The sequence below is a fragment of the Gallus gallus genome, chromosome 3 (genome assembly GCF_016699485.2).
Source record: "Gallus gallus isolate bGalGal1 chromosome 3, bGalGal1.mat.broiler.GRCg7b, whole genome shotgun sequence".
NCBI lineage: Eukaryota > Metazoa > Chordata > Aves > Galliformes > Phasianidae > Gallus > Gallus gallus.
In genome coordinates, this window is record NC_052534.1 from 70,490,359 (window position 1) to 70,513,912 (window position 23,554).

The following is a 23,554-nucleotide window of genomic DNA, read 5'->3' on the forward strand; positions in this document are numbered from 1 at the left end:
AGTGGAGTCACTGTCGCTGGAGGTTTTAAAAAAAAAGGTAGATGTTTCACTGGGTGACATGGTTTAGTGCCACGGTAGTGATGAGTTGACTGTTGGACTAGGTTATCTTACTGATCTTTCCAGCCTTCATGATTCTATGAAATGTCATGCCTATCTTCAAAAAGGACAAAAAGAAAGATCAGGGGAGCTGTGGGTCAGTCTCTTGAATACCTGGAAAAGTGATGGTGAAAATAATTCTGGAAAACACTTCCAAGCATGGGGAGAACAAGCAGGTAGGAAGGAGTAGTCACCATGGCTTTATGTAGGGAAAATATAACAGGAATGAAAATTAACATGAAAGATGTTAAAGTATTTCAGAATGTGTATGGTAGTAGAATCTTTTTATATGGGTAGATTTAAAGTATAGGAGACTACATGAAAGAAGGGCAGAGAGGAAGAAGATGAAGAAAGTTGTTTCAATGTGATGTCCTTATCTTAGCTTTTAACATAGAATTCTGTGAGCAGTAACAAAAAGGAGATTGAACTGTACAATCTAGTATTCATTAGGGTAGGTATGTCGTAAATGAAAAACATTAAAACAAATATAACAACTAATTATAGGCAGATGTCTTTTTGCAGGGAATTAAGAATGTAGAATTGTTATCATTAGGAAGATGAGTGGTTTCTCATTATTATAGTAAAAGTCTCTGTAAACTAAGTAGGTTTTAATACTCTTTAATGCTGATATATCTAAATAGAAATATCTACTTAATATCACTACTAATCTAATTATATTATTCTTATTAGGTTCCATTGAGATTTTATCAGAAGTCCTAGTTGTTGTTTTAAGCAGTGCTGATTGGAAGTAGTTTGAGTGGACAATTAAAACTTAACACAGACAGCAATTACTGGTAATCTATCAAGAGCTCAAAGTAGATTATATCGCAATACAGTATTGATTAGTTGATGAGACATTTGATTTCTTTATTGTTTTGAATTAATCTTTTTCATTATTGTATATTATTATGTGTTTTTGTTCTTTAACAGAATTTGCTGACTTATTTTTGAATGTACAGGGGGTTTTTTAGTGCTTGCTCTTGCTGAATTTTTTGATTGTTTCTGAACCCTAGAATGGGAATGAAATTCTGATGTATATGATTTACATGATGAGTAAATGTAGTCTGCTTTCAACTTATCAAGAAGAATTAAGTTTCTATATGAAGGGAATAGTATACAGAATGTCTCATCTACAACCAGTTTTTAAGCAATTTAGTAGCCCTTCCATTTTCTGTATTGTAAAGGATCTTAATTCACATAAAGGTTAAATCAGTATTTCTCTTAAATCCAAGATGTAATAAAATGAACTAAATTCAGTTTCTGTTGCCTTGGTAAGTGACATAGCTTGTTCAGCTTTTTTTTTTCAGTATCTGAAAAAGCTTTTCACTATGAAAAATATAAAAATCTGCTAAAATACAAGATTTGTACATTAAACTTTTTAAACTTCAGTATGGATTACCTTATAAAAAATTTTTATTTCATTTACTTTACTCCATTAAGTTACTAATTCTGTATAGTTATCTCATGGACTATTGTTATGTCACCAAGGGGAAAGGGAAATAATACATACATAATGAAGTTGTGCCTTCATTTAGAACTGGTAATCAAGCTATTCTGGTTTTGTGGCGAATGCTTTTGATCAGGAACTACTAGTGAGCCATGTGTGTTGTTCTCATTAATGTTTTGCATAAAGTATACTTTTCATTCTGTAGCTGTTAGGCACTAAAATTTTAAACTGTGTCTTGGCATTGAGGGGAAATCACAACACAAGTGATAAACAGCTTTATTATTTCTTAGAATTAGGCTAAGCATTAGTGAATTGTATTTAGTTTTCCAGGTGATGGTCCTATTTAGTGAAGTGCTAAGGATGTCATTTTTAACCTAGATAGAGGTAGTCAGCACTCCTTGGGGAGAAGTGAAGAAACTTCATTAGGAATTGAGTTTTGCAAAAGCTTTGGGGGAGATTTCATTCTGTTCTTCAGGGAAAAAAAAATGGATGGATAAATTGATCTGTCGATCAGTGTCCCTAGGTGTTCATTTTCAGTAGAAGTAGTAGTCAAGAATTGGATACAAATAAAAGAACATTTTTTAAGGACTTAGCTGGGTAAAACAAAATAATGTCTTGAAGCTAAAATAAAGTATATATTCTTATACTTGCATTAGTGTGACCAGCACTCTATTGGCAAGGTGTAAAGTGCCTGAAAGAGTCAGTGTGCTTCTCCTACGAGGTGAATGAACCATTCAGGAGAATGTTATTATGAAAGTGACATTTTGCAGTAGGAAACCTTACTGTTACTGACCAAAGCAGAAGAAAGAGTTTCTGAATTTCAGGTATCTGATTATAAATTTCTTAAGTAATTTTAGACACTTTTGTTATGAATATACGTGGTGTGTTTTTTCTTTCTCATCTAAGAGAATACGTGGCAAGTTCTGGTAATGTCTAGTTATGTGCTCCTGATGAGTATTAGTCCTCATGGGTATGCAGAGTAACATACTTTTCAGTGCTACAGTAATTCACAAACATTTCAGGGGAATTACAACTTGGAACACACAGCACTAGGGGAATGCAAGCGCTTCCTGTGGTGAATATTAAATGCAGTCTTTGACGAGAATGGTTGATTCGTTTAATGCTTGAAGAAAATTCTGGGGAGATAACCTGGCTGGAGACATTTGTCTTTTCCTTTCTTTTATATTTTTGTCTTTTAAAAGCTTTGGTTTTCGGAGAGCAGCAGCAGATGCTCTAGAGCTATATACACCAGAGCTAGCTTTGAACTGCAAAGTACAGATCTAATTACGCAGCTTGTAGCTGTGGAACTGCTTCTCTCTATTCTAAATTACTTTTCCTAACTTATTTGCATAATTTAATGCACAGAGATTTTCCATGGAAATAGAATGTTCTCTGACACACTTAGGACAGGCTAAATTAACCTGTTAAATTCTTATGTTGCTGTTTCACGACATATTTTTCTTACTCTTCTTTTTTCTTTTTTCTTAAGAAAAACATGCAGCAAGGTCTCATATGTACCTAAGGCTTGTTCTTTATAAAAATTTGGTGATGTTACTGATATTATAAGTAAATGTTATCCATAAGATTGTGCACCTCTTGTCAGCTAATAAAGCAGTCTTTTTAATCAGACTGGCTGTCTACCTCTCATTGATAATTTTTATTTTTTGAAATTTGTGCAATAATATTAAATTAAAAATTTTGTCAGGTGTTGATATGTGATTGTAACATATAGAAAAGTCAATTAATTTCACTGCACATTGTTAGTTTATGAAATTCACCTTCCACTGTTGTGTTTTTTTTTAAAGAAAGCATATGCTCCACATCTGAGAATTAGATATCCTTCTATAAGAGCTGTAGAAAGTCTCTGAGTACAGGACAGTTATATCAGCATATATATATTTGTTTTGTAGTTATTGTTTGATGCATAACAAGTTCTTATGTGTTCCTTGAGTGAATGATTGCTGTAATGTCAGATGTTGTCACGGTGATTCTGCGAAAAGCCATGTAAAAGATGGGAATACTGAATGTGCTCTGTGGCTATTGGATATTCTGAAGGCTTTTATGCATGAGGTTTCTTATAATTCCTCATGTAGTGCAAGATACTTAGCAAGCTAAGGAAATAGTTATGTATAATGACATCTTCATTACAGAAGATCAAAATAGTGTAATGAGACCATAAAAATAATATATAAAAAAGAGATGGTCTGTTATGTAGGACAATGAAAATTTAGTTTTTCTCTGCTTTTAATAGTATATGTGATGTTACACAAGCAGAAGTTTCTGAAATAAAAATCTTCAGAAATACATATTATCAGGGCTTCCAAATTTTGAGAACTGGGACATAGGAATCATTGACCTGATGACAGTGCTCTTAGTTTCAACAGAGTTAATAGGAGCTCTGCTTTGAATTTATCAAGTCGTATACAGTAAGCTGTATGATCTCACATCTTCAGTGTCAACATCTGTCAAGGAATGCAATTAACCATAGTTTCACTTGCAAAATGTGCATATGAGGTAACAATGTCATGTGCATTTTTCTTGATTTCTGTAATTCTGTTTTCTTGTAATGATTAGCCTTACAGCCAATGCTGTTATAGAATTGTTAATTTTGTCTTTGTGATGAGGTTTTGATTAGTGTGTTTGATAACAGAAGGTGAAAACAAGATGAATTGAGCATTGTCTGCTTCACATGCAGAATGTGGCAGATAATGCTTAAACATAAGGAATGTTAACTGCACATTGATTTAAGTCTGCCTTCCCAACTTATCACTATCCTACTGTGTATATATATTTTTTCTACAATATAGGTGCGATGTAGAGCCTGAATTGTAACCCAGCCAACTCATTCAGGTCAGGGTTAACAATTCCAGGGTTATTTTACTGGTTTACTTCTGGTTATTATTATTCCTATTCATGCACTTGAAACATCTTCCAGTCCTCTATTAGAGAAACATGCTGCTTGTTTTCCAGTTATTGTGGAAATCACAGCATGGATTTACAGTCGGAAGGAAAGTCCCATTTAATTTCAGATTCATGTAGGCAGAAGCTTTAGGAATTATAATGGCAGTTTTGCAGGCATTAGAAAGAACATTCTTAGTTGTTTTTAGGTACAAAGGCTCCAACACCTTTTCCAGCATCATTAACATTCACAGCAGCATTAAATAAATCTTTTCGTAGATTTTAGAAAACAAGTTTTATCTTTGAATATTGTAGCAGTGATCTTGATGTTAAAATGGTAATAGACTTGTGGGCTTTAACTCAGCATTGCACAGTAGGTTTTTTGTTTCATTGTTACTGGTTTTTGGTAGGTTTTTGTTTGTTTGTTTGTTTTGTTTGGTTGGTTGGTTTAGTTTTTCTTAAGTCTCTGCCGAACATGCTGAACTGTGTAATTTTATTTCTGCCACGAATTCTGTTTTCATAGGAAATTTCATTTTAATTTATGTTATAGTATTTTTTATTAGTGGATTTTGGTCTTTTCTACTACCTCTCATAGCTGTGCTTTTTTATATCTACATTTCTTGAGCTCATACATCTCTTGCCTAGCATCTCAAGTAGACAACTACGTGTGCCAAATGCTGTATAAATTCTATATTGATGTATCTTTCACAGCACTACTTTTTTTTTTTGTTGCTTTTTAGATTAATCTTCTAACATTTCAACGAAAATCAAGGCACCAAACACTGAAAAATAATTCAGATTCTTCTGGGACAAACTGATTATTATTTGAATGATGTACTTTGAAGTGTGTTGCTGGAGTAGCACTATGCAAAAATTTTAGAAATGTTCAATGGCCAAGATTCAAATACACAAATGTATTTACATTTACCAGTTTGCATAATACTTTGTAGCAAAGTGTTAAGAATTAAATTTTATTTTCATACAGAAATTTAGATTAACTCAACTTTCTTATGTTTCTGAGTAGTAAAAATTAGACATGAATGTTACTGTTTCATCCACCAGTGTAGTATTAGCACATTTTCCTCTTGAGAAAAGAACTGGATTGTATCTGATCTGAAGGTGAGAAACTATTAAGGGCGGAGAAGCCTGAAAAGTAACAAAACAAACAAGCAAAAAATTCTAAGCCTTTAAATTCCTGCTGTTGTTTATCATTGCCTAAGCAGGACCAGGACATGATAGTGATAGTTAATAAAGGCTCTTCCTGATTATGATTAGAACTAAGATAAATTTTCTTTGCTTTTAGAATTCCAGGAATTTTAGAATTCCAGGGCTTTATTCAGCTGTTGCAGCTACTGCTTATTTACATCATTGTGAAGATTTTTCAGTGAAGGGCCTATTTTCTACTCTCATCTTTTCTGGGACTAGCATTCTGTTCTCTGCTTTGTGTTACTGTGGTGACTTAGTTTTACCTCATCTCATTTCCCAGTAATGCTTTTTTTCCCCTTTCTAAAAATAGTTGTAGCAACCAAAGTGTTACACCTATAATGCTTTCTGTACTGTAGTTTGTTTAGTTTGAATGTCCCAGTATTTCTCTGTGTCTTGTTTAAACAATCCCTAAAAAATTGTAACTTGGTTAGTTAACAAGTTTGTTGGATATAAATGCACTCTTGTGTGCAGATCTGCTTGTTATTTTTGACTGGCTTTATTAGTTCCTTTCCAGCTTTAAAAGCATTCGTCTTTGCAGCTTTTCTTTCAGCTTTTATATTCTAGGAACAGAAGACCCACAAGCATCAAAAATTCAGTCACAACACACTTAATTTGATCTTTGATTATAGATTCTAAAAAGGCCTGGGGAACCAATAAGATATTTATTAATTATTAGTGTTATATGAACATCATTCTCAAATTTGACATTTTATTTTTAAGTTATTCAAAATTAATGCAAGACTGAAATAGAGTCTAAAATTTTAGAATACACTGTAAGACCAATTGAAAAACCTATTTTGTGGTTGAATCTTAAAACCCCTTATTGCATGCATCTGTTCTTGATTTTTGTTTTGTTTTAAAGAAGTCAGTATGCCAAATACTGCTATACTTCCTAATTCACAAGCCTGGATTAAAAGGCCATTCCTTTTTAATACCCAATACTGTATTTACCCATTTTCTTTACTTGCAGAAATTACCTGTTTTCAGAAGACAAAGTTTTAATCTCTTAAACAAAGAATCAAATGTTAGTATGACTTCATCTTTAAACAAAACAAGTTAGTAAAGTCCAAAATCAACTGGATTTAAAATTAAAGGTTATGAAGTGAGAATTCACTGAAGGTGACTTGATGGACCTCTTAATGAAAGAAATTTATTCTTTTTTTTTTTTTTTTTTTTTTTTTTGCTTTCTATAAAAAGAATTTCCAAAAGGATAAATAGGCAATCCTTAAATAATTGATGAAGAAATTAAGATATGCTCTGTATTCTGTTATGCTGTAGCCTCTTTTTGAAGACTTTTTAAAATGATTTTGCTAATAAGTATTTTAACATAAACAAAATGATTATGATTACCATGACATGTATCTGAGAATATTTTTACTCAGATGAAAGTTAATAATTATAAAAATCACATCATGACTGAAATGATCATGGAAAGATGTATCAAATAAGCTAAAGCAAGTCACATGTAATTCTTCCAGATATCAGGTTAGATATGCAGCATTGTTTCTCTTTTTTCTCCTCATTATGTTGTCACCTTTTTTCATTTTGATTATTTTTAATGATAAATTTATAGTTCATATAAATCTACAGCTACTTTGTACACTTTGATATTAAAATACACAAATTCTGTTTCTAATTAAATTAAAAATTTCTAAATTCAGAACAGAACTTGTTTAATTATGCCCTTAAATGTAGCCAATTCATTTGTTAATAATGTTTTATTTAAAAATAATTCAGTAACATGCCTCAGGTTGATAAAAGAATGTTTGCTGCCAAAAGAACCAAATTAAAAGCAAGGGGTTGTCTGGAATTTGACATAGCTGTCATGAAATACAACTGAAACTGACTTAAAATAGAACTGTAGTTCTATGCTTGCATTGATTCAGCTTACTTATTAGCCAGTCATTCAAACTTTTCCAAGTGGGAGTTTTAAGAACACAAAAATTGTCATATGAGATCAAACCAAAGAGCTGTCTGACCAAGTATGTGTTGTCAGTTTATGCAAACGGCAAGCAACACAAAATTCTCAGGGGGAAAATATTGAGTGTTTTCTACAGCTTACCTTTCCCAGCAATGTTTGGCTATCAGACATTCCAAGCTGTTATTTGCACTGTAATTAACTGACATTTAATCACTAGTGATAGGTATTCTCCATCATTGACTAGCACAAAATAATTACATTCCTATAAGGCATAATTGAACAAGCAGAAGAAGAAGCAGTCTTCATTTACTTTGGTTAAACCAGTCACTCATGTTGTTTTGTTGATTCTTCATGATAACTGGCAGGAATTCAGTCATTATGCAGACATGCATAAGTGCATGTTGGTCTTACAGCCAGTTTTCCTTTTGAAGTTTTCTAGTGGGTTTGAAATAACTCACTCCTTCTTCCTATGTTTTATTCCATGTTTTCTTGCCTTAATGGATCCTGTCCATGCTTAATGAATTTTCTGTCCATTCCTATTAATTAAGCATTAATTCACTTGTATGTATAAATGACAGTTTGTTGAATCATATGTTGTCTGTGCTTGACTGAATGAATGATCCCTGGTTTCCTGTAGAGAAAAATCTTTCTCCCCATTAGAACCATTGTTCATCTTAAGTACATCTTGCAGTGAATCTTAATTTATACCAGTTTAAACTGGTTTGGATACATTTCCAAAGGGATAGTTATTAATATTTCATTGTAACCACCATATATGGTGGTAAAAATGATAAGTGATTATGAGGTTGTGTGAATTATACATTAATGTATTTTCAAAATCTACTGTAGACAGGAGTTCAAATCAATTCAATGCTTTCTATTTTATTGATAATTCTCCTTCTATCAATTTTTACCATTTTATTATCTTTTTACTCTATCCTTAGTTGGTATTTTCAGGGAAACATCCAGTGTCTTTAAGGTATCTTTATAAGTGATGGTATGGGGTTTACATCTAACAATATTATCTCTGAATTTCAAACTTCTATCTTTGTGTATGTTTTGCATTTGTTCTTACTTTATCTTCTCTTTGATCGTCTAGTGTTTTGGAACTATAATATCCTCCAAAGGCTCTTTATAGTCAGTTTTTGTTTCAGCTGTCTTGCATAGTCAAATCATACCATTAAATAACTTACCACTTCTGTATTTGCTTTTCAGATCATTTAGGATGTGTGAAATAGCGCTTTTATTTTCCCTCAATGGCAATCTTTTCACTATTTGAAAAAGAACTATTTCTAATGATTGTTACCTATCTTTTAAAGACTAAAGAATTAGAAATGAGAACCTTTTCAGAAGCTCTTGAAAAACGTTATGTATAATATAGACAGGATCATCCTTTAAGTTCTCTAAAGCTACATTATTTTTCATCATTATGCCATGTGCTTACCCATTTAATTTGTTCTTACAGTAGGGAATATTTTATTATTAAAGTATTTTCATTATTTTAGACTTCAGTCATTTCTCATCAGCTCTATTTCTTTTTGTCTTAAGGTGATGGTGTTTGTTCATGCTAGAAATGCCACAGTCAGAACTGCTATGGCTCTTCGAGAAAAAGCAAAAAACAATGGTCATATTTGTCACTTCTTGTCACCTCAAGGATCAGACTATGGACAAGCTGAAAAACAGGTAAGCTAATCCTTTATGTTGGTAATTTTTGCAATCCTAATTTTGCTTTTATGATGCCATCCAATATGGGAATAAGTGCAGTTTTTTTTGAGCTTCTTAGAAACATGTTTTGCTCAGGAAGGAGCAGTGGGATTTCTGAATTAAACAGATGTGGAAAGTAAAGAATTATGCCAAAGATGAATGAAGATAAACCAATGCTGTTACTTACAGTTTGCAGAAATTTCACTGACATTGTTTGATTTCTCAAGTCCATCGTAGCATTGAGGAGGGAGGCTTTTTGTCAGAAAGAATTGGGCAAATTAGAGGAGAATGATTTTGGTGCTCATGGATCACAGTAATGTTTATGCAGTCTCCAACTCAGGAAGTCCCTAAGCCACTGATTTTCACTGTCTTGGGAGAGTATGCATATGCTTCATTTTGCACTCTTTCTGTAAACATTTGCTACTCTTCACCCTTAAGGACAGAAAACTGTCCTAAAGTATTAACCTGACTTCATCAGTAAATTTATCACCTTTCCAAAACTATGTGACTTTCCTCATATATCATCTGGTGATGGACAATCAAAAAGTAATTGTTCTAAGAGTGGAAAGTGGGAAAGGCATTTGACTTTTACAAGGGATTAACCCCATTAATCTGATTCTGTGTGAGAAATTTGAAACTGTATATTTTAATGCATTTTTACAGTTCTGTCCCTGCACGAATTGTGCTTTGACCTTTCAAAATTTTTACTAATGTAGTAACTTTGTCACCAACAATTTCTTTTCATCTACTCAAGCAATATACCTTCATTTCTGCTGAGAAAAGGTTTCCAAAACAATTCTTAATTTATTGTTATATATGACTTTTGCATTTGGGGATATATCATTTGAGGTAATGGTTGGAGTCTTGTTAATATTCCCTGAAAGGTAATGTTTTTCCTCTCTCCCAACTAAATAACTAAACATAAAGGAAATACCTTTTCACTGTATAAAGCTTAATCTGTACATAAGATACCTTCTCTCACTGGTAAATATGGTGATAAAATTTTAAATACTTTTGGCATCTCTGAATTAGAAATTGGATAGATGGGGATGAGGGGAGTTAGAATCTTTGTCTATTTGAGATGTAATAAATATACTACCTTATTTTATAACTCTGAAGAGAATGGGGGAGATATTCACTCAAATCTATTAATTATGAATGGAGAAGGGACATTACAGTTAGTAAACTCAAATTTCTGTGATGTAGAGAAGATTATAAATTAGAGAAGATTTTTAAAAATCATGATGATTATGTTCTTTTTCAATATACTTCTGATAACTGTAATAAATATTTATAGAAATATACTAAGTTGTCCTTATCTTTCATAAATAGCATATTAAAAATTTCCTCTTTTTCTAGTGGTTGCTAGTAACTGCTGCATTTTAAAAATATCAAAACTGAACTGAACCTGGAATTCTGGTATTTCTACTGTAATGCTGAAAATTAATGCTGCACCTCTTTTCATTAGACTTTTTAGAACAAAATCTGAAACTCCTGGCTTATTAAAATAATATTAGATTTTTCAGTGCTAAAACAGAAAAAAAAAATCAGTAATTGAAAATACCAGTATTTATTTAGGCACTTAAAATTACTACTCGTGAAGTTAGGAAAAATGATGCTCTTGTTTCAGCAGTACATCCTATGTGATGTTTCTGTCTTCAAGAATGAGGGCTGCTCTGAAAGTAATGCCTCCTGTTTTATTACGTTGTCCCACAACACTTGGGGCAGATTTTTACAAGCGCAGCATTCAGGCTGTTGCAGCAAGGAGAGCATTGGTTTCGTTTATCATAAGACAGGTGATATGACCTGAGGAAATAGTCTCAAGTTGCACCAGGTGCAACTTTCTTCACAAAGGAGGGTGGTCAAGCATAGGGCTGGGTTGCCCAGAGAGGTGGTACAATCCCACTCCCTGAAGGTATTTTAGAGATGTGTGGACATAGTCCTAAAGGGGCATGGTATAGTGATGTGGCTCAATAGGTCAGGTTCCTGGTTGGATTTGGTGATCTTGGAGATGTTTTCCAACTTAGATGGTTTCATGATTCTATGTTTATCGTGTGACATGTAGAATTGAGGAAGGCCTGACTTAGTGTTTGACCTACAGGAACTATTTCTAGTGTGCATATAGTCTTATGTCATTTTTTATCTCTGAATTGATCTACCTACTTCTCTAAATCTAGGATCTTATGCTCGTTGTCATTATGGTTTCAGATTTTTCACAATAAAAGTTCTTATTCATTTAAATAGTAACAAAATGCTGTAACAAGTAGGTCAAGCTACTCAATAGATCTCTTAATGGCAAATTTCTGATGTCCGGAAGATTTTGCTGGGAAGACCATTGATGCATGCTCTTCCTTAAACATCTGCTGTTGTCTGCTACTGGGAGAGAATACTGTGCTGCACAGACTTTTGGTCTGACCTACCACAGCTATTCTTGTGCATTATACAATGAGCTAAATCCATCTTATTCCTATAAATTGAGGATTAGAATTATAAATGCATGTGTTGTAAGAGCTTTTCAGGGTTCTTTTTAAAATCCATTCTTAAAACATAACCTAGATTTTTTTGTTCCAAGATATCTTAAAGCTCAAAAGCTCAAACTGTAAGTGAACCAAATAGCTCTGAAACTGACCTGTCCTCGTAAGAATTTACTATTGTTTCAGAGTGCTTCTAATTTCCAAGTAGTGCCTTTAATCAGCATGATCATATTGGAAACTTTTGGTGACCAATACAAATATGAAATATCCATGAGTCATATTAGATCTCTGAATAAACTCATTAGACATTCATCAAGTTGAAATTTATAGCTGCGATTAATTTGTTTGATCATCATTGCCTAATTTTAATCTCCTTAGTACATGACATTCGTTTTATACAGTACTAAATTCATAGTGCTGTGCCATATAAATGAAATTTCTGACAGAAGTTTAAATGTGTTATATCATGGGTGTCTGATGCAGAGATTCATTTAGGCTAGATGATGACAATATCATGTTTTTCTGATAACAGCTATCTTGTATAAGGTGATGTTTACAGATCCCAAAATTATCAGACTCAAAGCCTTTCAGTCTTGCTGTTTTGTTTGACATGAAATTTTGCAGTATATGGCAGAGAATAATCTAGATAATGTAATAAAAACCTTATTTTGTATTCTGTCTACAGTGATCACTGTAGTCAGTGAAGAAGCATATTGAAGTGCAGAATAAGATGTACAAGAAAAATGGCCAAATCATACATTCTGTAGTTTAGATACAAGTGAAGTCTACTTAAATATACAGGAGGTGCAAAAAAAAAAAAAAAAAAAAGAGAATAGTTAAGAGTACTGTATGCTTTGCTGGCCTTTAAAATATGAAAGCAGTTTTACTAATCCTCTTAATTAGTCAGATGTTTTTAAATTATTAGAAATGAATTTTTAGAGAATATTCATCAAATATTTGATGTGTAATCATTTGTTTGACATTTAATTATTTCAGAGCAAATCCTAATTTTGTTTTTGTTTTATTAATAACATATCTAATATTTGATAAGCCATTAAAGAGACTATGAAAATAAATGAGGATCTATATTCAAATAAATTCAGCTATATTAAATGTCAGACCTATACTGAAATTCTCTATTTGTTTTATAATTACTATATTTTTACTTTTGGAAAATGTTTGCTAATTATCTCACAATGGAATGAAGCTCTTCATATTTCATTCATAGTATATTTTATTCAGTAGTCCTGTTAAATGTCAGAGGTAAAATGTGTGGGGTCCTGACAATTGACAGGTTGAAAAAAAAATGTGTTCTCTATAATGCAATCCTACTTTTTTGGTGAATACTGACCTGTAGAAGATTAAATTAAGTAGGATTTAGTAGGACATTTAGGTTTGGAGAGTCCTATTTACACTATAAATATATTCTTACCTTTGCATTTGATTTTGAATACAAACTCTCAATTGAATCCTGGGCATAATTGATTCTATAATTTTATGGTAGTTCAAAACAAGTTCACTTTGAATGAAGGAAAGCAGGCAAACCTGTCTTTAAGTGGTGTATTTTTTCATTATTTTGGAATAACATTACTCCAAAAAAATAAAAATATTGGTTTAGTTATGTTGAGCTATCAAGACAATCTGCAGCTAAGTACTAATGTTCTTGCTATTCCTTTGTTCTATACAGTAATACTGTCGGTGTAAGGGGCAGTGTCCTCAGTGTTAATATACAAGGGCTGTTTTGAAAGTAATGCCTCCTGTTTTATTACGTTGTCCCACAACACCTGGGGCAGATTTTGTGGTATGGTAGTAGAGGCTGGACCTTCCCACCAATATTCCATTACATTTGTTGCTGTGTGACAGATGGCAGCAGTGGGACAGTCTAACGGAGTAGCATCTGACGTGGAAGTGCATAGGAAGTGAATATGTGAAGTTGAATTCCTCCACGCAGAAAAATGGCACCCATTGGCATTCATCGACTTCCTGAGCGTTTATGGAGACCAAAGTGTAGATGTGAGCACAGTGAGGCAGTGGGTGGTGAATTTCAGTAGCGGTGACAGCAACAGTGTGTCACCTCCACTAGTGCAGATTTTTACAAGCGCAGCATTCAGGCTGTTCATTGATGATGAAAATGCATAGCAAATAGTGGTGAAAAATGTTGCCAAGCAGTGTTTTGTTGCTGAGAATCTTCTCTATCAAATAGTGTTGTTGTGGTCATTTTATATGTTGTATTTTCCATGGAAATAAATAGGAGGCATTACTTTCAGAGTGGCCAGCATATTCTGTCCTTCAGAGACACGTCTGTTATGAACTGAAGTGTTAGCATAAATGCATTCTTACTTATATATTTGTAAGAAATTTGTTATCTAAATTGAAATCTTATATATTCAATGAAAAATGCTGCATGAAGAAAATATTGTCCCTTGACTTTCAAAAGGGGGTTCTTTTCTTCCTTTTTAAACAGAAGGTACACTCTTTATGCTGATTTCTTGTGTTATTGTGCCCCAAAATATATTATTTCATTAGTTTTAAACATTACTTTGTATTTTTTGATGAATCTAGTTCAAAATTAAGTGTCTTTTTCTGTATTAGACCTTCTAAGTAGATATGAAGTATCCAGTAAAAAGGATCTTTGTTCTTTAAAAGTGCTCCTATATTTCTGTTCTGTAAAACCAATATTGTACAAACATTAAGATTCAGAAGTATTTTTTTTTATCAGCGGGCAGCAGGAATGCAGATAACTGTCTCAGGTACTAAAGAAACATCATAGCCAAAAAATCACATAGTTACAGTGATTGGATGGTAATCAGGATTGATGTTAATCAATCTGTTTAGCAGCCTGTACTTTACTTCCTATATGCATGGCCTTTACCGAGAAAACAGACCACAGGTGAAATGTTGCTTCATCTTCTCTTGATATATTTGAGGTATCAAGTTTTGTATCTATACATATTTTAAATATTTTGAAGAATATTATCAGGTGATTTGCGTGGTGAAGTTTTATTAGAACAGAATGATTCTATTTTCGTAGAGCATAGAGTTAGATCTTACATCCCCAATGATTGTCCAGTCTAAACTATTGCGTAAGACTTCACCAAATTCCTTCTCTGCATCTGTATTGCACTTTCTGTAGAGACATCTGTACTCAAAGTTTAATACCTATAGAAATGGAAAATCCCCTCTTCTATTACTAATTTTTTCTCTCATGCTTAAAAAGTTGTACATTATCTTCAGCTAGAATTTATCCAACTTCAATTCCCGCTGGATCATGTTTTGACTTTTAAATGATAAATTTAAGTACTCTCATACAGGAGAAGTTAGTGGTTTTTTTTTATTTATCAACTAAATTAAGTATTTTTAAACAATTTTGTTAAGCTTCACATTTCTACAGCAAGGCTATGTCTGAGAGTATAAAAAGCAGATTACCCCTACAAACACAACCAATACAAAATTGTCACTTTTCATTGGATCTTTGGGGTCATTTTGATTGTTTTGTGTGGAAAATAATAACATGCAAAAATACTGTTGCCTTGATAGCACAGGCAAGCTTTTATGTACATACATATTTTTTTCTTTTTATCAAGTATATATGCTGCTCATTTCAGGTAGAGTCTATCACTGATCTATTAGAGCAAGAAAACAGACTTTAGACATTCCAGATGCATTGGTTTTTCCAAGAATTTACAGTAGAATATACATAACTCTAGGATTATTAAGTGTTCATTCAGTTTATCAATTTTATTCTTTCCTAATGCAAAACCTTTGCCTCACTGTGTGAAAAACTCCTATACATTGTATGCAATGTACTGCAATTTTCCAGAGTTTCTATTATGAATAAGAGAGTATTAAATATGTGGTGTAGACTAAGTTCTGTTACCAAATTTAAATGCTTAGTCTCTCTGAAAATCAGTCTAATTTTTGGATCAGATAAGTATTTCAGAGTTGTTGGCTTGTCTTTCGAGCTCTGACAACAACACTGAGGTAACACATAAGCCTGCTGATATCCTATGAGAGATAAAATGGACTTTTTTCCCCCCTAATCTATTGGCTTGATCATATATTCTGTTTTAACCATCAACTTGATATGCAACAATGATTGACTTCAGCCTGTTTATAGCTGGAAATCTGTGTCATGAATATTTGTTCTACTTCCAGAAGCTGTGCTGTGTTTATAATAGAGCCCTAGAAGCAAAAGGGGATAGCAAATATTTTTCTAGAATGATCTGTGAGGGTGTGAATACATCTGACAGAGGTGCTGATTTATTTGTTCAGGGAAGTACAGAAAGATGTTACATGCTTTTGTATGGAACTTTTTAGCAGTTTTCAAGTTTTTCAGGTTAAAATCAGCTATGGATTTAATCACTGTAAGTGTAAGACTTAATGCCTTTTCTTACTAATCCTCCATGGAAATGCTTTGATAAACTGCAGGATAATGTGTTGCCTATAGCATCCCCTTTCATTGTTGACAAAATTTCCTATTAAATTCTAAATGCGCTTAGTAAGATCATTTGAAACTGTTGTCATATTTATGTTCTGATTAAGCTGCTTTCCTTAAATTAAATCTGCCACAGTCCCCCACAAGGTAATGTAGTATTTGCATTCAGTCAATAGAAATTTTAAGGTAAATACATTTTCAAAATGTCTTCTTTATTTGTGCTTGTAAACGTAGGAACTGAAAGTTAAACTTATATCATATTAAAACAGTGTGTTTAATTTTTCTTTCTGGGATGTGGGAATGGTATTAGGCCAATAGAAGATCCTTGATGACAGGCTTTGACATTACTGATTGTGATGAGTAGTTATTTGATTGATTCTGCAGATGCAGAAGTTTGCACAGTCAGTAGCTGTGTATGTCTATTTTTAGCATAAACATTCATCTTACTGTAAAACTAACTTCAAAATAAGTGAAGTTATTAAGAGTATATTATATTCATCAATTTTTCTGTTCGTTCTTTATCTCTCTTTCATGTTAATTTGTGATCTCCTTGTCTTTCCTGAAGTTATAACCTTATCTGGGGGTGCTGACAAGGAGAAAACCACACAACATTCTTTTATCCTTTAACTCTGAAAATCCCCTTCAGTTAGCTGCTAGGATATTTTAGCATGTAATCCAGGTCAAAAAGAAAAAGGTTGCTGAGTATTTTCATGGTAGTTATTAATTTATAACTTCACTGAGTAAGATGATTTAAACTTGAAATCATTGATATAAGAATTATATACGGATATTGAATAGATACGCTAATAGTACAAAAACATTTCAAAAGAAAATTTCAAAGCTATTTGAGAGGAAGAAAAATAATAATAATCCTGATACGATTGTTTTCATGTTCTTGTGTTTCATGTACTCAGCATGACCACACTCTTTCCTCTTCAACTTTACAGGCCACTATTAACTTTGGCTCTGGACAGACCTGATAGTGGCCTTTCAGTATCTAAAGGAAGATTGTAAGAAAGGAGAGTCTATTTAGCAGGGTTTGTTGTGATAGAACAAGAGGAGATGGAGATTTAGACTGGCTATAAGAAAAATGTTTTGTACAATAAGGGTTGTGAGGTACTGGAATGGGTTGCCCAGAGATGCCATGTATCAGAGATGCCTGTCCCTAGAGATATTCAAGGTCAGGCTGGACAGGACTCCGAGGAACCTGATCAAGCTGCAGATGTTTGTATTCGCTGTGGGGGAGTTGGACTAGATGATTCTTAAGGGTCCCTTCCAAAACAAACAATTCTATGATTCTGTGGTGATTCTGTAATGAAGGTCAGATATATTTTAGAAATACATAATGTCTCTTGGGACCAAAAAGTTCTCTTTTCTTTAGGTTTTCTTCTGTGATTTAAGAAGTTCAAAAACTGGCAATGTCTGGTCACTTGGAAACTGCCCTACTAGAAGAAATTAGGAGATACAATTAAATTCAGTGTAGATTTTTTCTGCCCTAGTCCCTACTTAGTTCTCCCTTGAAGAGCTTGGTTGACTCTGCTTTGGCTGTTTTCTTGCACTTTCAGTCCCTGAGGATTGGTTCAGGCAAGAATTTTTTTATTATTATTATTATTTGAAAAATAAAATAAAAGACCATGTGGTCTTTCATTCTTCTTTCAAGATTTGCCAAGTTGATTCTTGGCCGCAATGTGTAATCTAATCCAGTACGTTCGTGGTGAACATAATGATATTCTGATATTACTTGATATTTTTCTGTCAGAATATCAGTCTTAACTGATCATGGGATTTCTACTCTCTGAGGATTCTTGTGGATGTATTCATGTTGTAAGATATACATAAATAGGCTCCCTTCAGAATGATTTTTTTTAATGAAATTGAACTTTTTATTCTGAGATAACTAAAAAAACTGTATTCGTTGACACCCTATTTGACGGTTTCTCATAATGCAGTGGTAGTTTGCATCTCACTATGTCTCTATAAAGAGATGATTAGAATAAGTGCAATTAATTGAATTCACCTGTTGCATGAAAAGTTCTGTTCACTTATCTATTGATAGATTTCCTTCTATTGAACACAGTATTAAACATTATATATATATATATATTTCTATGATGTGTTTAGATGCTTGATTCAATTTTTCATTTAGGAAAAAAATAATTCTTTTAGCAGATGGAAAATAATACTTAATTCCACTGCAGTTCTTAATTTCATTTATTTTTAAAATAAGAAAGCTTTCTAAATACTGTTTAATTTCATTATGGTTTGATGTCATTATTTAGCTATATATGCTCAGTGTTTCAGTTGTCATCTATTTTCCTTTTCCAGGTCCCCAAAATACCACAGTTTTGGTAAATTAGTTTGAACTTTTTAACTATTAACTAGTTTATTTGCATAGTATATAGAGTAGGTCAGAACTGAACAGAAACATTTTTGCTCCTTTTAAACGAATGACACCTGTTAAAATGAATTTTGAAATAATATGATTTTTTAAAAAGAAAATATTAGTAAAAGAACAATTAGAAACAGCCACTAAGAGTGAGAGAACTGGACTTGATCCACTATCTTCTCGTACCACATACTGAGAGCAGGACTAAATAAAAAAGGTTAAAAAGCAGTTAAGCACACCTTCAGAGAGTTGTGTATTCTTTTTTCCCAAAGGTTCATTACCTTTTTTTGTTTATTTAAGTTGTATCACGTGTAGCCTTTGGGTTTAGCATATCTTACATTTGATTTATGTTCTCAAAATTACTCTATATTGGAGGCTTTAATTTCTGCAACATTTAATTTTATCTTCTATTTGTTTAATTTATCATAACCTCCTTTGAAAGAGAATTTCAGAAGTCAAATAAGATTCAGGAGATTCTCTGCTTGTTGGAAATCACTGTGCTAGAGAAAAGCATTGTATTATATAAAACAGCTGATACCATTGCATAGCAACTTCAGCATTGTGAAGTATAATTTTGCCTAAATTCACCAAATCTCTCTCAAACAATATAGTTATTTAAGAAACTTGTTTTTGTTGCTAGCAGATTGTTATACCAAAAACATTAGTCACTGCTTATAAAAGATCTAAACAACAGCAACAAATGATTGAAAAGTTCTTAAAATATATATATATATTCTTACCATCTTCTTTTCAGAGATTTTCTGTGAGTGTCATATGTGGGTTTGGATGCATCTCTTTACATGTACCATGTTTGGAATTCTTGATTCATTAGCAAAAAAGCAGAACTAGAATTAAATTAAGTTAGTGGATGCTGGAGTGACAGCAACATGTTTCTGACAAAGCTAGAGTATACACAAACTGTATATGAACTATAATGAACTGATAGATAGAAAAGGAACTGCTTCTGTAATATGGAATGAAAATAACATTACTAAAAAACTGTCAGGCAGATTTCACTGCTGCTGATAGAATATAAAAGCAATATTAGAAGATTTGTGAATTTCAATGCTAAAAAGAATAAAATAGCACAGTTGGAATAGACCTACAAAGCTCATCTAGTCCAACTGCCTGACCACTTCAAAACTGACCAAAAGTTAAAGCATGTTACTGAAAGCATTATCCAAATGTCTCCTGAACACTGACAGGCATGAGGTATCAACCACCTGTCTAGAAAGCCTTGTCCAATGTTTGACCGCTACCATGGTTAATTTTTTTTTTCCTGATGTACAATCTGAAGCTCCCATCATGCAGCACTGTACCATTCTCTTGTGTTCCATTACTGGTTGCCAGTATGAAGTATAAATGCTTAAAAAACAAAACAAAATTTTCACCCTCCACACTTCACCAAACAGGCCTTCATCTTGGAGCAGTGTAAGTACAGATATATAAAGAAATAATCTTAGTCAATAAAGTAGTTTAGTCAATAAAATCAATAAAAAGGAAAATGTAAAATTTTAGGACTTAAATTATATAATATTTATGTATTCTTATATTATATAAATATAATGTAGTCATCATGGGTCTGAAAAAGTGCTTGTGCAACCAGGGTACCTAATAGCACTCTGTTCAGTACTCACAAATAAGTTTTCCACATTTGCTTTGTGGGCCCTTGCTATAGACATCAAAAAGTTAATAGGTCTCCTATGTATCTTGCCTTCTGATATCTAATTTGCTCAATCAGTGATATCAATTGCTCAATCAATTAGGCATTGCTCAATTGAAAATGCCTAATGAAACATATTTGAAGCTCCTCTAAAAGTGGTTATATGTACGAAAGTTTTTCTCTATTGTGATGGTTTATCATCTCTGTAAAAGTAAATAAGTGACTTCATAAGTCTGTGTAATGCAGAAGTTACAGAAGTATGGATTGTTGAGACAAATGTGAAATGGGACAACAAGTTCCCTATGTACTAGAAGTACATAGCTAAAAATATATTTCAAAGAAGCTAAATGTATTTATACAGATCAGCCAATTGTCTTTGTTTCCTGATAGAACCATAGAATTGCTCACAGTGGAAAAGACCTTAAAGATCAAGTCCAACCACAACCTAACCATACTACTCTAACAGCCCTCCGCTAAATCATATCCATGAGTACCACATCCAAACAGTTTTTAAACACATCCAGGAATGGTGACTTAACCACCTCCACCTCCTGGGGAGCCTATTCCAGTGCTTAACAACCCTTTCTGTAAGGAATTTTTTCCCGATATACAACATAAACTTCCTCTGGCACAACTTGAGGTCATTTCCCCTCATCCTGTCACCTGTCACCAGTGAGAAGAGACCAACCCCGCTCTCTATACAGTCACCTTTCATGTATTGGAAGAGAGCAATAAGGTTTCCCCTCAGCCTCCTCTTCCCCAAACTAGAACCATGACTATTAAGTTTATGTAGGTAAAAATGAGTGTAATCATAAAATTATGTACAGATAAGAAAAATAATATGGGATGTTATATAACTCTGTAAAGTAATGGTTGTTGCCTGGGGGAAAATATTATGTATACAGCTGCTGATTCCAAGTTCAGCAAGACCTGAGTTGGTCTACCCTGCACACCAACCAGGTGCATGTGACCAAAAGAGTTTGCAGCGTCTTGATTGTTACAGAGACAGTATTTACTGTCTCCTGCTCGGTTTTCAATGGCAAGTTGAACTTGCACTTAATAAATCTTACACATCCACCTTGAAAACATAAAAGTGATCTTTTGAATTAAAGGGTTTTTTGTTTGGTTGGTTGGTTTGGGTTTTTTGTTTTGTTTTGTTTCGTTTTGTTTTCCAAATAAGGACCTATTAGAGCTTGTAAAATGTTATTTATTTGAATAATTACCTTGAAAAATGTTTTTGATGAAGCCATGTTGGTCTCTGCTAACTCCTGCAGGGGTCTTTCATTCTCTGTGTATGGGCATTAAGAGAACTATGAGATTAAATTTGAATTTGCCATGTGCAGAACTGTCATTATTATTCCTGTGCTTAAGGTTGCAAGCCCTGTATTTTGTAGTTGGTCTGCTAGAGATTCTTCCTTATCTTTATTTGTTTACATAGGAAAAAAAACTCAACAGTGTAGAAAGTTAACTGTGTAAGTTGGCCTGGAAATTTGAAAGTTCTAAAATATTGAGAACTGCTGACAAAATAGCGAAAACATAGCAGTGGATGACAAACCCTTAGGGTCTAGAATTTAGAAAACCAAGAGTTTTGCAAAAGCCTTTCTAGTCTCTTTGTAATAATACTTGAAAAGCGGTTAGCTCTGGAATCAAAGGCAATTGCATCAGTGATGAAAATACTTCACATTTTATGTCTGTGAAGGTACTTCTGGCTCCAATATGCATGCATTTTGTAATGAAACGAAGAATTCCAGTGCGAAGTCTTTGATTCTAGAGATCACTTTTTTGAAGTATTCTGCTACATTTATTTATCAAGGACAGCAATCCGAAATCTGAACAGAGTTTGGGACCTTTAAATTCATATAGCCATGTTTTCATTTAAACTGTAGTATTGCTAAATAATTGAAAGAAGTCCTAGTTGGTTTGCAGTTGAAGGGTCCAAATGAAATACCTATTGTAGCTAATGGGAAAGAGACTGTTGGCTTTGGAGTAAGCCCTAAGGACACAGCTTAATACAACACCAAACAGTGTTTCATAGAAAAACACAGGACAGTGTTTTGCAGATGTGGATTTTCAGCAAGTGTCTGGAACTGAAATCAGTAGGAAAATGTGACTGTCATGGTGTTTATAAGTTAAAAACACTCATATAAGCTTACCAGTATTATAATTCTCTTAAAGTCCTTTACGTTCAGAAATTGTTTTCAGGACTCCTGATTCAATAGTTGGAGCATAGTAGAAGAATGTTTTTACTGCAGCATAGCATTAAAAACGTCTGGTTTCTGGTTCCTGGGCAGATAATTTTGAAACACTTTGTAGTAGTTATTGTTGAGAATGCTCTTAGATTTTGTATCTGTTAGGTATTCCTTGTAGTAACACTGAGATCTCTTGTCTAAGGAGTATATCCAAGACAGTGATTGTAAGAGACTTCTATCCTTTCACAGTACCATACTGGTCTGAGGAATTCATTGATCCACAGTGAAAAGCCAGAGGGAAATTTACGGTTATTTTCAACCACCGTGTTGGTATCATAATTTGCATAACATGTGAACTCTTGTGAAAGACTTTATTATGAATCTTCTTCTGCTCTCTCTCACTTACAGTTGTGATTTACCTGTTACAAGTCTATGTTTATTGTATTCTATGATTCTATGAATTGTTTTCCAGTTGTATTGATCCTAGAAACTTAACTATTGTGGGTGAATTTTAAACATCTGGCATGCTCATAATCATGCACAGCAGCATGTCAGTTCTGTTTAACATGATAAAGAGGTGCAAATTCCATGTTATATATCTGCATTTTTTCAGAAAAAAATAATTAAGTTCATCGTATTTCTCCTTTTTTATGCTTTTGGAGTGTTTTTTTTTTTTTTAATTTTATTGTTTTAGCAAAATCAAATAATTCTTTACTCACTTGAAAATCATAACCCTATCTATTAATACCTTTTTTTCCTACATAGTCCAGTTTCTTTAAATTTCAGATTGGCACTTGTGGAAAAGATAAATATTAAATGAAAACAAACAGATATTTATGATACTAAATGAGTAAGGAAATGGTGGAAGATTGCCAACAAATCCCACAACTGCTAATAAGCCTTTGAAAGGAAGGTAAAATGAACATGCAAATTCATATTGTATTGTAAATTTTCATGTACTTTTATCATGACACAGAACTAGTACTAGCTAATACTTGAAAACTGACTTCAAAAAAAAAAAAAAAAGAAAAAGGAATTTACTTTTACATATGTATGAATTTTAGCTATCAAGAGGACTTAGTCTTTGGGGAGAGTTGTGTGATTACTGCAATATGTTGGTGTTTGTTGCACACAG

General features: G+C 33.0%; 1 protein-coding gene across 1 annotated transcript in view; it reads left to right on the forward strand.

Moving 5' to 3' along the window:
* ASCC3 (activating signal cointegrator 1 complex subunit 3) overlaps positions 1-23,554 on the forward strand; it is a 260,498-nt gene that overhangs the window by 123,505 nt on the left and 113,439 nt on the right. Inside the window, exon 14 of the mRNA NM_001305211.2 lies at positions 9,117-9,251. Within this exon, the coding sequence (NP_001292140.1) occupies positions 9,117-9,251 (135 nt within the window). The remainder of the gene's footprint in view (positions 1-9,116; positions 9,252-23,554) is intronic.